Source organism: Xyrauchen texanus, chromosome 17 (genome assembly GCF_025860055.1).
Source record: "Xyrauchen texanus isolate HMW12.3.18 chromosome 17, RBS_HiC_50CHRs, whole genome shotgun sequence".
NCBI classification, from domain to species: domain Eukaryota; kingdom Metazoa; phylum Chordata; class Actinopteri; order Cypriniformes; family Catostomidae; genus Xyrauchen; species Xyrauchen texanus.
Window position 1 is genome coordinate 44,174,239 of NC_068292.1, and position 11,231 is coordinate 44,185,469.

Here is an 11,231-nt window from a genome sequence, read left to right on the forward strand (position 1 = left end):
GGATTTAGAAACATTTAGAATGTGAAGAAGAAATATATACTGAGTTTTTGCACTATTTTAGGTCACTAATCAAATGCAAGCATATTAGTGATCAGGTTAAAGGAATATTCCAGGTTCAATACGAGTTAAGCACAATCGACAGCATTTTTGGCACAATATTAAATAACACAAACATTCATTTCGTCTCGTTCCAAGCACAAATGTGTGTTTTAGTGAGATGCTTCCAATGGAAGTCAATGGGGTTTAATCTGTAAACATTAAAATACTGTTTCAAACGTAAAGACAAAAGACATAAACAATAAATGTGTTAACATGATTTTACAGTGTTAAAATAACTGCATCTGTGTAAAGTTGCAGCAAATTTTACAACTTCGTTGCCATGACGACGGATCACAGTAAACCCTCAAATGAAACTCAAATAATAGAATTCATGAAAGTGCTTTTATAAAATGATAATCTTCACATTTCTGCCTTTAAACCCTCCAAAATATTGAATATTGGGTCTCGTGCACTCCAACAAACAGGAAGTAAAAAGGGTTTACAGAGTGAATGTGAACGTGCATTGGGATGTGCACGGGAGCGCGCATGACCCACAGTAATGCATGCACGTGGAAACAGCTGGAGGGATACGAGCAAGAATGAGATACTCTTAAGGAAAACAAGAGCGATTTATTCAATGAACCGAAACAGTTTCCATAAGATTATCCACGGCAAAGATTGTCGCTAAAAGTGCGCGAGACTGCAGTAAAGTTAGTTTAGAGTTTAACATTTGTTGGACATTCGCTTCATAACCATTAAACACTCTGTGCTAGTGTACCTTCATTTACTATTACGATTATTTTGAATGGTCATGGAAAATGTATTAATGTGATCATAATTTTACCTGGTCGCAAAAAGTAGTCTTTTAATTTACCTGATGAACTTTGACCTTTTGCTGACCCTTTAAGATTTGCAGAGCTAACATGTGCTTCTAAATAATTGCATCTTTATTAGCAACTAACACATAAGTGCAGCTTTACATGTTATAGATTCTGCTTCCCACGGATCTCCACCTGGACGAAAGCATGAGGATTATTGGCGCAAATCTTCTGTAAATGTGCATCGTTTCTACTCATCTGGCATGTGCCGCTACCGTCAAGCAACGGTTTAATGCCGAACACATTATAATGGCCCTATTATTTATTTGTATTTTTATTTATTTTTTACCTAAAAAATTATTGTTGTTTTTTATAATTGTTATTGTTGTTGTTATTATGTACTGTACGTTTATGAAAAAAAAAAAACGTTTCGCGCGTTCGCGGAGCGATTGACAGGCAGGAATTTGGCCGCAAGCCTCCTCGACCAATTGGTGTGCGAGAAGGCGGGACTTGCAAAGGCGCTATGCAAATATGCGCGCGCGAACACACTGTGAAGTAAGTATATCAGACGCACCTCACAATGCAACTACAGCCGGATCCCAAATTTAGAAATCCCGGCCGGACGCTTTTTTAAGGTCCGAAAAAGAGGACTTATGGTCACTATCCAAACTAACTACCGCAGTGTGCTCGAGACAGGTACAGTTTATCATCCGCCCTCCAAACCGGGTGCAGCTCACCGGACACGTGCTGTAGATGCCATGCGGAGTTTGTGTTAGACGGGGAAATTGACCGTTGCCTTTTATTATAATAATTTCCCGCGTCCCGCAGATGCATTCCATTATGACGTCAACATACGCGTGAAACCCTGTACAATGTATCCAGTCGACGTTTGACTAATTTACAGAGTTAATTTTATTGTTGGTCAGTAGATCGTCATAGTATCGTAAAATGTATAGGTCGCTACTGCGATTTAAAGTGGTCGATCGACAAATCGAAACAAGCCGATTATAGCCCAGGTGTACGGTTTAACGTCATTTGCGTTATTCTGATGTAAATGGTTGCATTCACAGTCGTATAGATGGTAAAATCTGGATTAATAATAATTCACACACTCAAAACATATTTTAATACACTTCTACTATGATAAACATGTGTTCAGTCACGGTTTGGTAAACGGTAAAATAAAAATATAAATTTATGGAATACAAAAAATAAAGGGAATAAACTCCCACAAGGGGGAAAAAACAACATAAACTACCCCAAAGGGAAAAACACAAATGTAAATAATCCAGGCTGGGCCGGGGATCCAGGGAAAGAGCGATAAGGGAGAACAAACAAGACAAACTGGCACTGGACAGCAAACCTGAGGAGACTAAAGTGGGGACAGGGCAGGTGTGACTAATAAACGAATAATGGGCAAACAAGGAGGCGGGGTATGATGTAAGACAGAGAGTCACGCGGCGATACGGAAACAAAACAAAGCCATGTGCTCTCACAAAACAACAAAACACCTGAATGGCATGAGGTGATAGACACTCATGCCAACTGACAAACAGGATTCAAGACGGATTACTGTTTACACCTCAAATGCGACGTGGTCAAATGCATTTATTTCCCTTTTTCTCCCCAATTTGGAACGCCCAATTCCCACAAGTCCTTGTGGCGGTGACTCGCTCAATCCGGGTGGCAGAGGACGAATCTCAGTTGCCTTCGCGTCTGAGACCGTCAACTCGCGCATCTTATCACGTGGCTTGTTGAGCGCGTTGCCACGGAGACATGGCGCGTGTTGAGGCTTCACGCCGTCCACCGCGGCATCCGCGATCAACTCTCGCCACACGCCCCACCGAGAGCGAGAACCACATTATAGCGATCACGAGGAGGATACCCCATGTGACTCTACCCTCCCTAGCAACCGGGCCAATTTGGTTGCTAAGGAGACCTGGCTGGAGTCACTCAGCACGCCCTGGGATTCGAACTAGCATACTCCAGGGGTCTTTACCACTGAGCTAGCCAGACCCCCGGTCACATGCATTTTTGACTACCTTCATATGTGGTTCACAAAACGTTTAGACTCTGATTAGACCAGTATTCAGTGCTGGCCACGTGTAATCAGATCACCTGAAACGCATTATGACTCTTCAGCAATTCTCCTTTTGTGGTTCACGGCTGAAAGATCGCCAAACCGGTTTGGAACAATATGAAGGGTGAGTCGATAAGACGGGTAGAAATGTCTAAACAAACTCTGGCTAAAGGTTACGAGAACGTGTTTCTCCTGTATAACAGGCCGTGAACGCATGTCAGTCTTTAAAACGTGTCTTATCTAGTTATCAGTTACAATGAAAATGAAAGGAACATTACTCAAATTTTTTTGTTCACATGATTTGTCATTTTTCTACAGGATTCAAGAGCACATTCGGAAGATTTGAGATGAGAAGACGTCTTGCTGTGGAGTCCGGTGCTGAGGCATGTCTTTGAGAGAGTCTCCTTTCTCCGATGGTGTTTTGGAAGTTCTCCATGCTGTAGGATGGGGTCTCATCTTCCCGTGTTTCTGGTTCCTGGACCGCCTCATCGCCAACTGCGTCTACACCACTCTGGAGCGCTTGCAGAGGCGCGAGCAGCTCCTTCCACTTCAGGTCATCTTCGGCTCCATCCTCTTTTTCATCTTATTCGTAATTTCCACACCCTTCGCCCTCCTGGGGTTTGTGCTATGGGCGCCTCTGCAAGCAGTTCGCAGGCCGTTCTCATACCACCAACAGTTACCAATTATCCCCATGGAGGACCGGAATGCCCAGTGGGAGGAGACGGGTAAAGTCAGTTTCGGATTTGTATCGGCCAACCTGTGCCTACTGCCCGACAGCCTAGCGCGCTTCAACAACCTCGGACACACGCAGCAACGTGCCGAAATCATCGGACAAAACATCGTCCAAGGTGTGATGCGCCCTCACATCCGTATTTCCGTGGATTCTCCAAGTAGCTGCGGCACGGTGATGCCATCCAGCAGTCTGCTTCCACAGGCCGCCCCATCCACGTATGGATCAGTAGACTCCAACGCAGGACAGACGGGGGACGTTGAACCGGATGGAAATATTCCAAATAGTTCCGCAAGGAATTCCAAAGAACTCAACTGCATCCAAAACTCCAACCAGCATGGCGTCCAAGCGCGCAGACACTGCGACATTCCGATGGAAGTGTCCGCTTTGTTCCCGCCCACTGTGGATATTGTGTGCCTGGAGGAAGTTTTCGATAAGAGAGCTGCTTTCAAACTCATGCAGGCCCTCGGACCGCTCTATGGTCATGTGATCTATGATGTCGGTGTTTATGCGTTCCAGCCGCCTGGAACCTGCTCCTCTTTCAAGTTTTTTAACAGTGGATTATTCGTGGCCAGTCGCTTTCCCGTGATTGAGGCCCGGTACAACTGCTTTACCAACGGCCGCGGAGAAGATGCACTGGCTGCCAAAGGCCTGCTCTCTGTAAAGGTGCTACATCCTCGTTTTATAATGCCTGTGATCATTAATATGTTTAAATAAGGAAACTAAACTTGTTTAAAATAAATTCTCTCCAGGTGGAAATAGGGTTGCAAAAAGGAGACAAGAAAATGGTTGGATATTTTAACTGCACTCACCTACATGCTCCTGAAGGCAAGTGTTTTGTTATTGTTGGGATCCAAGCAAGGATTTGATTAAGTTATAGCACCTCCTATCATCGTAAATGGATTAAATTTGGCATGTGACCTCACAATGGTCTGTTGTCCATGTGTACCAAGTTTTGTTAAGTTTGAATATTGCGCTCACAAGATACAGGCCAGTATGTCATTATGGGCCACAACCGAAAGCGTAATAGCTTGTATCGTCCGAATCACTTAATGAGTCAAAATCCCTTTGATAAAGTTTTTTCAGGAGGGTCTGTAGATGATGTATCCTAAAGATCATGTGAATCAGACAAACGACTCCGGATGAGTTCGAAAAAATACCTTTTAGACATAATTTTTAGACATCGACAACCAAGGAAACATTGGTATTCATGCACTTATGTCTTCTTGACCAGTAGGCGGTGCTGTCCCCAAAATAACGAGGGTCCCTCAAGACATGATGCGTATGACAAATACCAAATTTCAAAGCGTGTAAAGAAACAGCCTCACTTCATGTTTGGCGTCCTCGGCATCAGATTTATTGATTCTTTACATGTGAATGGTTTGATATTTGGGGTGGCTCTGGCTAAGGTGGTAGAACGGGTTGTCCACTAATCGCAGGGTTGGCGGTTTGATTCCCGGCCCAAATGACTCCACATGCCGAAGTGTCCTTGGGCAAGACACTGAACCTCAAGTTGCTCCCAATGGTAGGCTAGCACCTTGCATAGCAGCTCTGCCGCCATTGTTGTGTGTGAATGTGTGTGTGAATGGGTGAATGAGTCACAGTGTAAAGCGCTTTGAATACCGCTAAGCTTAAAAAGGCGCTATATAAGTGCAGACCATTTGATATATCAAAAATGTATGAGGATTGTTTGACCACCTCTGTCTCAAGATTAATTGACCATAACTTTATTTTTATTCTAGCACCTTCGGTTCCGGAGTTACAGTATAAGCAAAAATGTGAATTAGCTTATTATAGAGCCACCATGTGGCCGATGATCACAAAATTTGGAGGAAAGCTTCATTTTGGCAACCTGTAAGTGGAAGCCAAATTTCAATAGGATCGGCCATTCACAACGTACCATATTAGCTGCTGGAATTGGATTGGCTTTGGGCGTTCAGAAGATATTACTCAATTAATCAAATAAAACATCAAGTAAATTATTTCATAACCACCACCAAAGAAATTCCAGAGTTATGTAAAATGTAAATGGCCTTCTTACATCGCCACCTAGTGTCGGATGGGGATGGGTGTATGTGCCTGAGTAGTGGGGGGGTTTTGGGACCATCCTGCCAAATTTGTTGTCTCTAGGATTTAAACAACTCCTCAAAAATCGTTTGGTTCTAAACAGGACATGGAGCGACACGCTTTGAGCAGCTCAACATGTTGACTAAATGGATCAATGAGTTTCAAGCAGGCACCAAGAAAGCGGACGAAATGGTGATGTTTGATGTGCTGTGCGGAGACTTCAACTTCGACAACTGTTCCCCTGGTATGTTTTGAACTAATGCGCTACACGCTGTGCGCTTTTACAGTATGAATAGAAATAATACATTGAATACTGGCGTAGCTTATGTTCTCATACGTCATTGTATATGTGCAGATGACAATCTGGAGCAAAGGCACGGGCTGTTTGAAGACTACAGAGACCCCTGTAGAGCGGGACCGGGTCAAGAGAAGCCCTGGGCCATAGGTAACGTGCTCATTTACACGTTGAATGATGGTCAACACGTGTGGCATCAGTTGCCTGAAAACCACATCGAATACATGTGCTGTATAGGAGTGGGAAGTGCTTTGGTTTTTGTTCCTCAACTGATGCATTAAGATGTTGAACAAAAACTCATCGTGGTTTAATTTGTAGGGACCCTATTGGAACAACCGAGTCTCTATCATGAGAACGTGCGGACCCCCGACAACCTGCAGCGGTGAGATCAAACATTTACCACTTTTTGTAGTATTTGATGTGTGCGATACGGCTACAAAATTATATCTTAATATGTTTTAGCCGACTGATATCACGATATTTATATATGTGATCTGAAATAGCTTAAAAGAGTGTTTCTCAGCTGCCTCCACGTCTGAGACCGTCAATCCGCGCAGCTTATCACGTGACTTGTTGAGCGCGTTACCACGGTGACGTAGCGCGTGTGGAGGCTTCACGCTATTCTCTGCGACGTCCACGCACGACTCACCACACGCCCCACAGGGAGCGAGAACCACATTATAGCGACCATGAGGAGGTTACCCCATGTGACTCTTGACCCTCCCTAGCAACCGGGCCAATTTGGTTGCTAAGGAGACCTGACTGGAGTCTCTCGGCTCGACCTGGAACTCGTGACTCCAGCGGTGGTAGTCGCCTTTATTTATGTGGGAGTTGTGCGCATTGGGGCATTTCCTCATTACAAATCTGGTAAATGTAATCATCTTTTACTGCGATACGGTTACTATGGTTACACGTTACTAAATATGTAAAACAGTGGATTCAGGTCACGTCAGAATGATCATATTTATGAGTTAAGCACACGTCAAAGTCATAATTACAAATGGGAAACTCTGGATATTCTTTGTCTTTCCGAGTTGGGATTCAATTGAAGTAAAACGTATTACCGTAAACTATTGCTAAAACAAAAATCATAATATTATTATGTAATAAATTAATAACTAGGGCTGGGGCGGTATGGATTTTTTCTAACCGCGGTTGAAAAGCAAGATATTACCGCGGTATAGCGGTAAACCGCATTAAATACATTACATTGGATCAGAGAAGTCCCCCCCACGACAGACTTTGGCGCACACATCAGAAGTCGCTTTTGATAGACAGACTTTAAATATTGTCACCTACATCCGAAGAAAAAAAACGAGCACAATTTTAAATAGTCAAATTTTCATCAAGCAGTAATTTGGCATGAACTAATCACTGTATAGATTTCCTTATTTAAGATTATTCTCAGATACATTCGCATTGAAGATGGGTCAGACATGATTTTGACCACTTTATTAAGTTTTGTTTTGTAGAAAGCCTTTCTTTAACTTAAAATTTCGTTTTGTATAAATTGTATCTTAATTTTAATCACTGTTTCATTAACTAATTGCCTGGAATTAATAAATAAGAAGCAAATATAGCAGACATATAATCAGCAGCAGGACGTGGAAGCGCCGATGCGATCTCTTGCGCGTGAGCTCTCTCATAAATGAACCGAAACTCAGCGGCTAGGCCTACTGCCTCACAGACATGAGAAATAAATAGAAATCTTAAAATGCATTTTAAACAAAATTCAAAACAAAATGATAAAATTTTAGGCTACAGTAGCCTAGTAGTCAGGTTTGCCGATGTGCGTTACTATTTATTTATTTATTTTTATCCCTGTGCGCCAATCGAAACGGACTTCACTGCTGATATTCTGGGGATACAACATAGCCAATAGGCTATAGCCTACTAGGGACTTTAGCCTTTAAAATATCTTTGCTGCATTGGATCAGTCTCCTTTCTAGAACAGCCAAGAGCTTTCTAGCCTCATGCAGCAGCTGCACGCTCAGACCTGAAATCAGCTGATGCGTTTTGAAAATTTATCAAAAAACGTTGGTGCGGACAGATGAGTTTTGTGTTTGATTAAATAATAATAGCCCATCCGCAAGCATCTCTAATACAAATGGAATGTTATTATGTGTCATGGAACATTGCGCTCCCCAACTCGCTGAAAGGTCGGATTTGCTCCATATTTTGATAAGTTTTGTTTAGAAAACCTTGAATCCATGTAGGCTAATATCATTAGACATAATCCATATCATTAGAATCAATGAATCCATGTCATTAGACACAACGAATCCATGTCATTAGACACAACGTGCACACATGTGCAGGCCAATGTTTTTTTTGTTTTTGTTTTTTTGCGGTGACGACGGTGACAAGCTCAGACCCGCGGTTGGAGTCACGTCACCGCGGTATTGCGGTAATGCGGTAACCGTCCCAGCCCTATTAATAACCACTTACTTGATCTGAACAAATTAGGTGTCGTTTTAAAGCCTATAGTGAATATGGCTGATTTGACCAATTCTTAAATAGCTCCTTTTAATTTGTTGACAAATAAGATGTTTCGTTCTCATCATTTGTACATTTGTTATCACACAATTATATTCAGAGTTGGTGAATCATTAAGAAGATGAGATAGTCGTGTGTATCGCTGGAAAGATCTCAGTTAGTAAAACACAACGAGTAAATGTGGGTCAAACTGAAGTGAGATTTAGTGTGTGAAATTCCCACAGACACACATAAATATAATAAACAGGAGTGTGTTTTTGTCACGTTTTTCCTTATTACTTCCTGAAACATCAGTGTAACATAGAGAATGACGTCTCGTAACTTACAGCAGATGATCCCGATTCAAACGAGCCCAAACACGACAATAATATGATGATCATGAAATATTCCTCAAAGAGTGAACATGGAGCGATCATGCACAAACGAATGCTCAACACACATCGTGTGTGTGAGTGTGTGTGTGTGAGCGTGTTTGTTTACGTGTGTGTTTGTGTGAGCGTGGGTTTGTTTACGTGTGTGTGTTTGTGTGTGTGTGTGTGTGTGTTTGTTTATGTGTGTGTGTGTGTGTGTGTGTGGGGGGGTGTGTGAGTGTGTGTTTTTGTATGTGAGTGTGTGTGTGTATGTGTGTGTGTGTTTGTTTATGTGTGTGTGTTTATGTGTGTGTGGGGGGGGTGTGTGTGTGGGAAAGTGTGTGTGTGTGAGTGTGTGTTTGTGTTTTGTGTGTTTGTGTGTGTGTTTGTTTACATGTGAGTGTGTGTGTGTGGGGGGGTGTGTGAGTGTGTGTTTTTGTATGTGAGTGTGTGTGAGAGAGAGTGTGTGTGTGTTTGTTTATGTGTGTGTGTTTATGTGTGTGTGTGTGGGAGAGTGTGTGTGAGTGTGTGTTTGTGTATTTGTGTGTTTTTGTATGTGAGTGTGTGTTTGTGAGTGTGTGTGTTTGTTTACATGTGACTGTGTGTGTGTGTGTGGGGGGGGGAGTGTGTGTGTGAGTGTGTGTTTTTGTATGTGAGTGTGTGTGTTTGTTTGTGAGTGTGTGTGAGAGAGAGTGTGAGTGTGTGTATGTGTGTGAGAGTGTGTGTATGTATGTATGTGTGTGTGTGTGTGTGTGTGTGTGTGTGTGCGTGTGTGTGCGCGCGTGCGTGTGTGTATGTGTTTGTGTGTTTTTGTACGTGAGAGTATGTTTGTGTATGTGTGTGTGTGTGTGTGTGTGTGTAATAATTCTGTATTTTAGTCATATTCATTCATTTCCAATGACCGGTAGCACAGCAAGTGTAACAAAGTAAAATAAAAATAATAAAATGTAAAGAAATTGGTCAAACCCCAAACCCCCCCCCCCACACACACACACACTCACACATACACTCACAAACACACACTCGCATACAAAAACACACACAAACACACACTCACACACACTCTCCCACACACACCCCCACACACACACACACACACACTTGAATTAACCAGAACACGACATCAATTAATAGTTTTTTTTAAAGGTACACTCAAATCAGATGATTGCAACATGCTCCAATAAAGTTGAGACTAATAACAATAACACAAGAAGGTGATGTGACACAGGAGAACCTGATGATTTCAAACATTGATTAAATGTTTCGATGAATGAATCTGAATCAGTGTTTTTCTCTGGTGTTGATGCAGAACTTTGGAAAGTGAAGACCTGCGCAGAGGGTATTTATCCCCTCCAGTCCCCATGACCGGTGTCCCTATGGTGTACCCCGAGCCCGATCAACCCTGGGTGGGACGTCGGATTGATTATCTTCTGTATCGAGAGAACTCCATCGCCAGTCGCTGCTCAACAGTGTGTTTCCTGTCAACCGTTACTTGTGTTTGATTATCACCTTCCCTTATTATCTAATAAAAGAGTCCGTGCTCACAGTAAGTGCTTTAAATGTTTGTCTTGTCCCCGTTCAGGAGGTGGAAGAGTTTACGTACGTGACTCAGCTGGCGGGTTTGACGGATCACATCCCCGTGAGCTTTAGACTCGGTGTCACGCTGGATTCAGAAGAGATGTGAAGATCATCGGTCATGCACGCTTTCCAGTGGACCAGACTTACACATCTGCATATTCATGAGAGAGAGAGAGAGAGACACACACACACACAGAGAGAGAGAGACAGACACAGAGAGAGACAGACACAGAGAGAGACAGAGAGAGAGACACACACACACAGAGAGAGAGAGACAGACACAGAGAGAGACAGACACAGAGAGAGACAGACACAGAGAGAGAGACAGACAGACAGAGAGAGAGAGAGACAGACACAGAGAGAGACAGACACAGAGAGAGACAGAGAGAGAGAGAGACAGACAGACAGAGAGAGAGAGAGAGAGAATAACTTTGAAATATTTGCCATGTGAGGAGAAAAACACTAAATATCACAATCTGAGTTACTATCTGATCAATGCAATCGTTTCTGTGCATACACTCGATGCCATATAGTTTGTGTGTGTGAGTGTTTGTGTTTGTTTGTGTGTGTGAGTGTATGTTTGTGTGTTGTGTTTGTTTGTGTAAGTGTTTATGTGTGTATTTTTGGGTGTTTGTGTGTGTGTGTGTGTGTGTGTTTGTTTGTGTGTGTATTTTTGGGTGTTTGTGTGAGTGTTTGTATTTGTTTGTTTGTGTGTGTGTGTTTTTGGGTGTTTGTGTTTGTTTGTGTGTGTGTGTTTTTGGGTGTTTGTGTGAGTGTG

General features: G+C 42.7%; 1 protein-coding gene across 2 annotated transcripts; it reads left to right on the plus strand.

Moving 5' to 3' along the window:
- The first annotated feature begins 1,432 nt into the window (after window positions 1–1,432).
- LOC127657855 (sphingomyelin phosphodiesterase 5-like) lies at window positions 1,433–11,230 on the plus strand. 2 transcript variants are annotated; one of them, XM_052146802.1, is made up of 8 exons: window positions 1,433–1,553; window positions 3,256–4,333; window positions 4,420–4,495; window positions 5,838–5,978; window positions 6,090–6,179; window positions 6,348–6,411; window positions 10,185–10,344; window positions 10,458–11,230. In XM_052146802.1, exons 2-8 carry the CDS (start codon window positions 3,323–3,325, stop codon window positions 10,557–10,559), a joined length of 1,644 nt encoding a protein of 547 aa, XP_052002762.1. In that variant the 5' UTR covers window positions 1,433–1,553; window positions 3,256–3,322; the 3' UTR covers window positions 10,560–11,230. The 2 variants fall into 2 exon arrangements, with proteins under 2 accessions (XP_052002762.1, XP_052002763.1); XM_052146803.1 differs by lacking the exon at window positions 1,433–1,553 and adding an exon at window positions 3,143–3,153.
- The last annotated feature ends 1 nt before the right edge of the window (window position 11,231 follows it).

Bases quoted from the DNA above. Each gene is read 5' to 3' on its own strand.
- LOC127657855 (XM_052146802.1), top strand. From the start codon at position 3,323: ATGTCTTTGAGAGAGTCTCCTTTCTCCGATGGTGTTTTGGAAGTTCTC. The intron at 5,979-6,089 runs GTATGTTTTGAA...GTATATGTGCAG, and splicing joins CTTCGACAACTGTTCCCCTG to ATGACAATCTGGAGCAAAGG. The intron at 6,180-6,347 runs GTAACGTGCTCA...TTTAATTTGTAG, and splicing joins AGAGAAGCCCTGGGCCATAG to GGACCCTATTGGAACAACCG.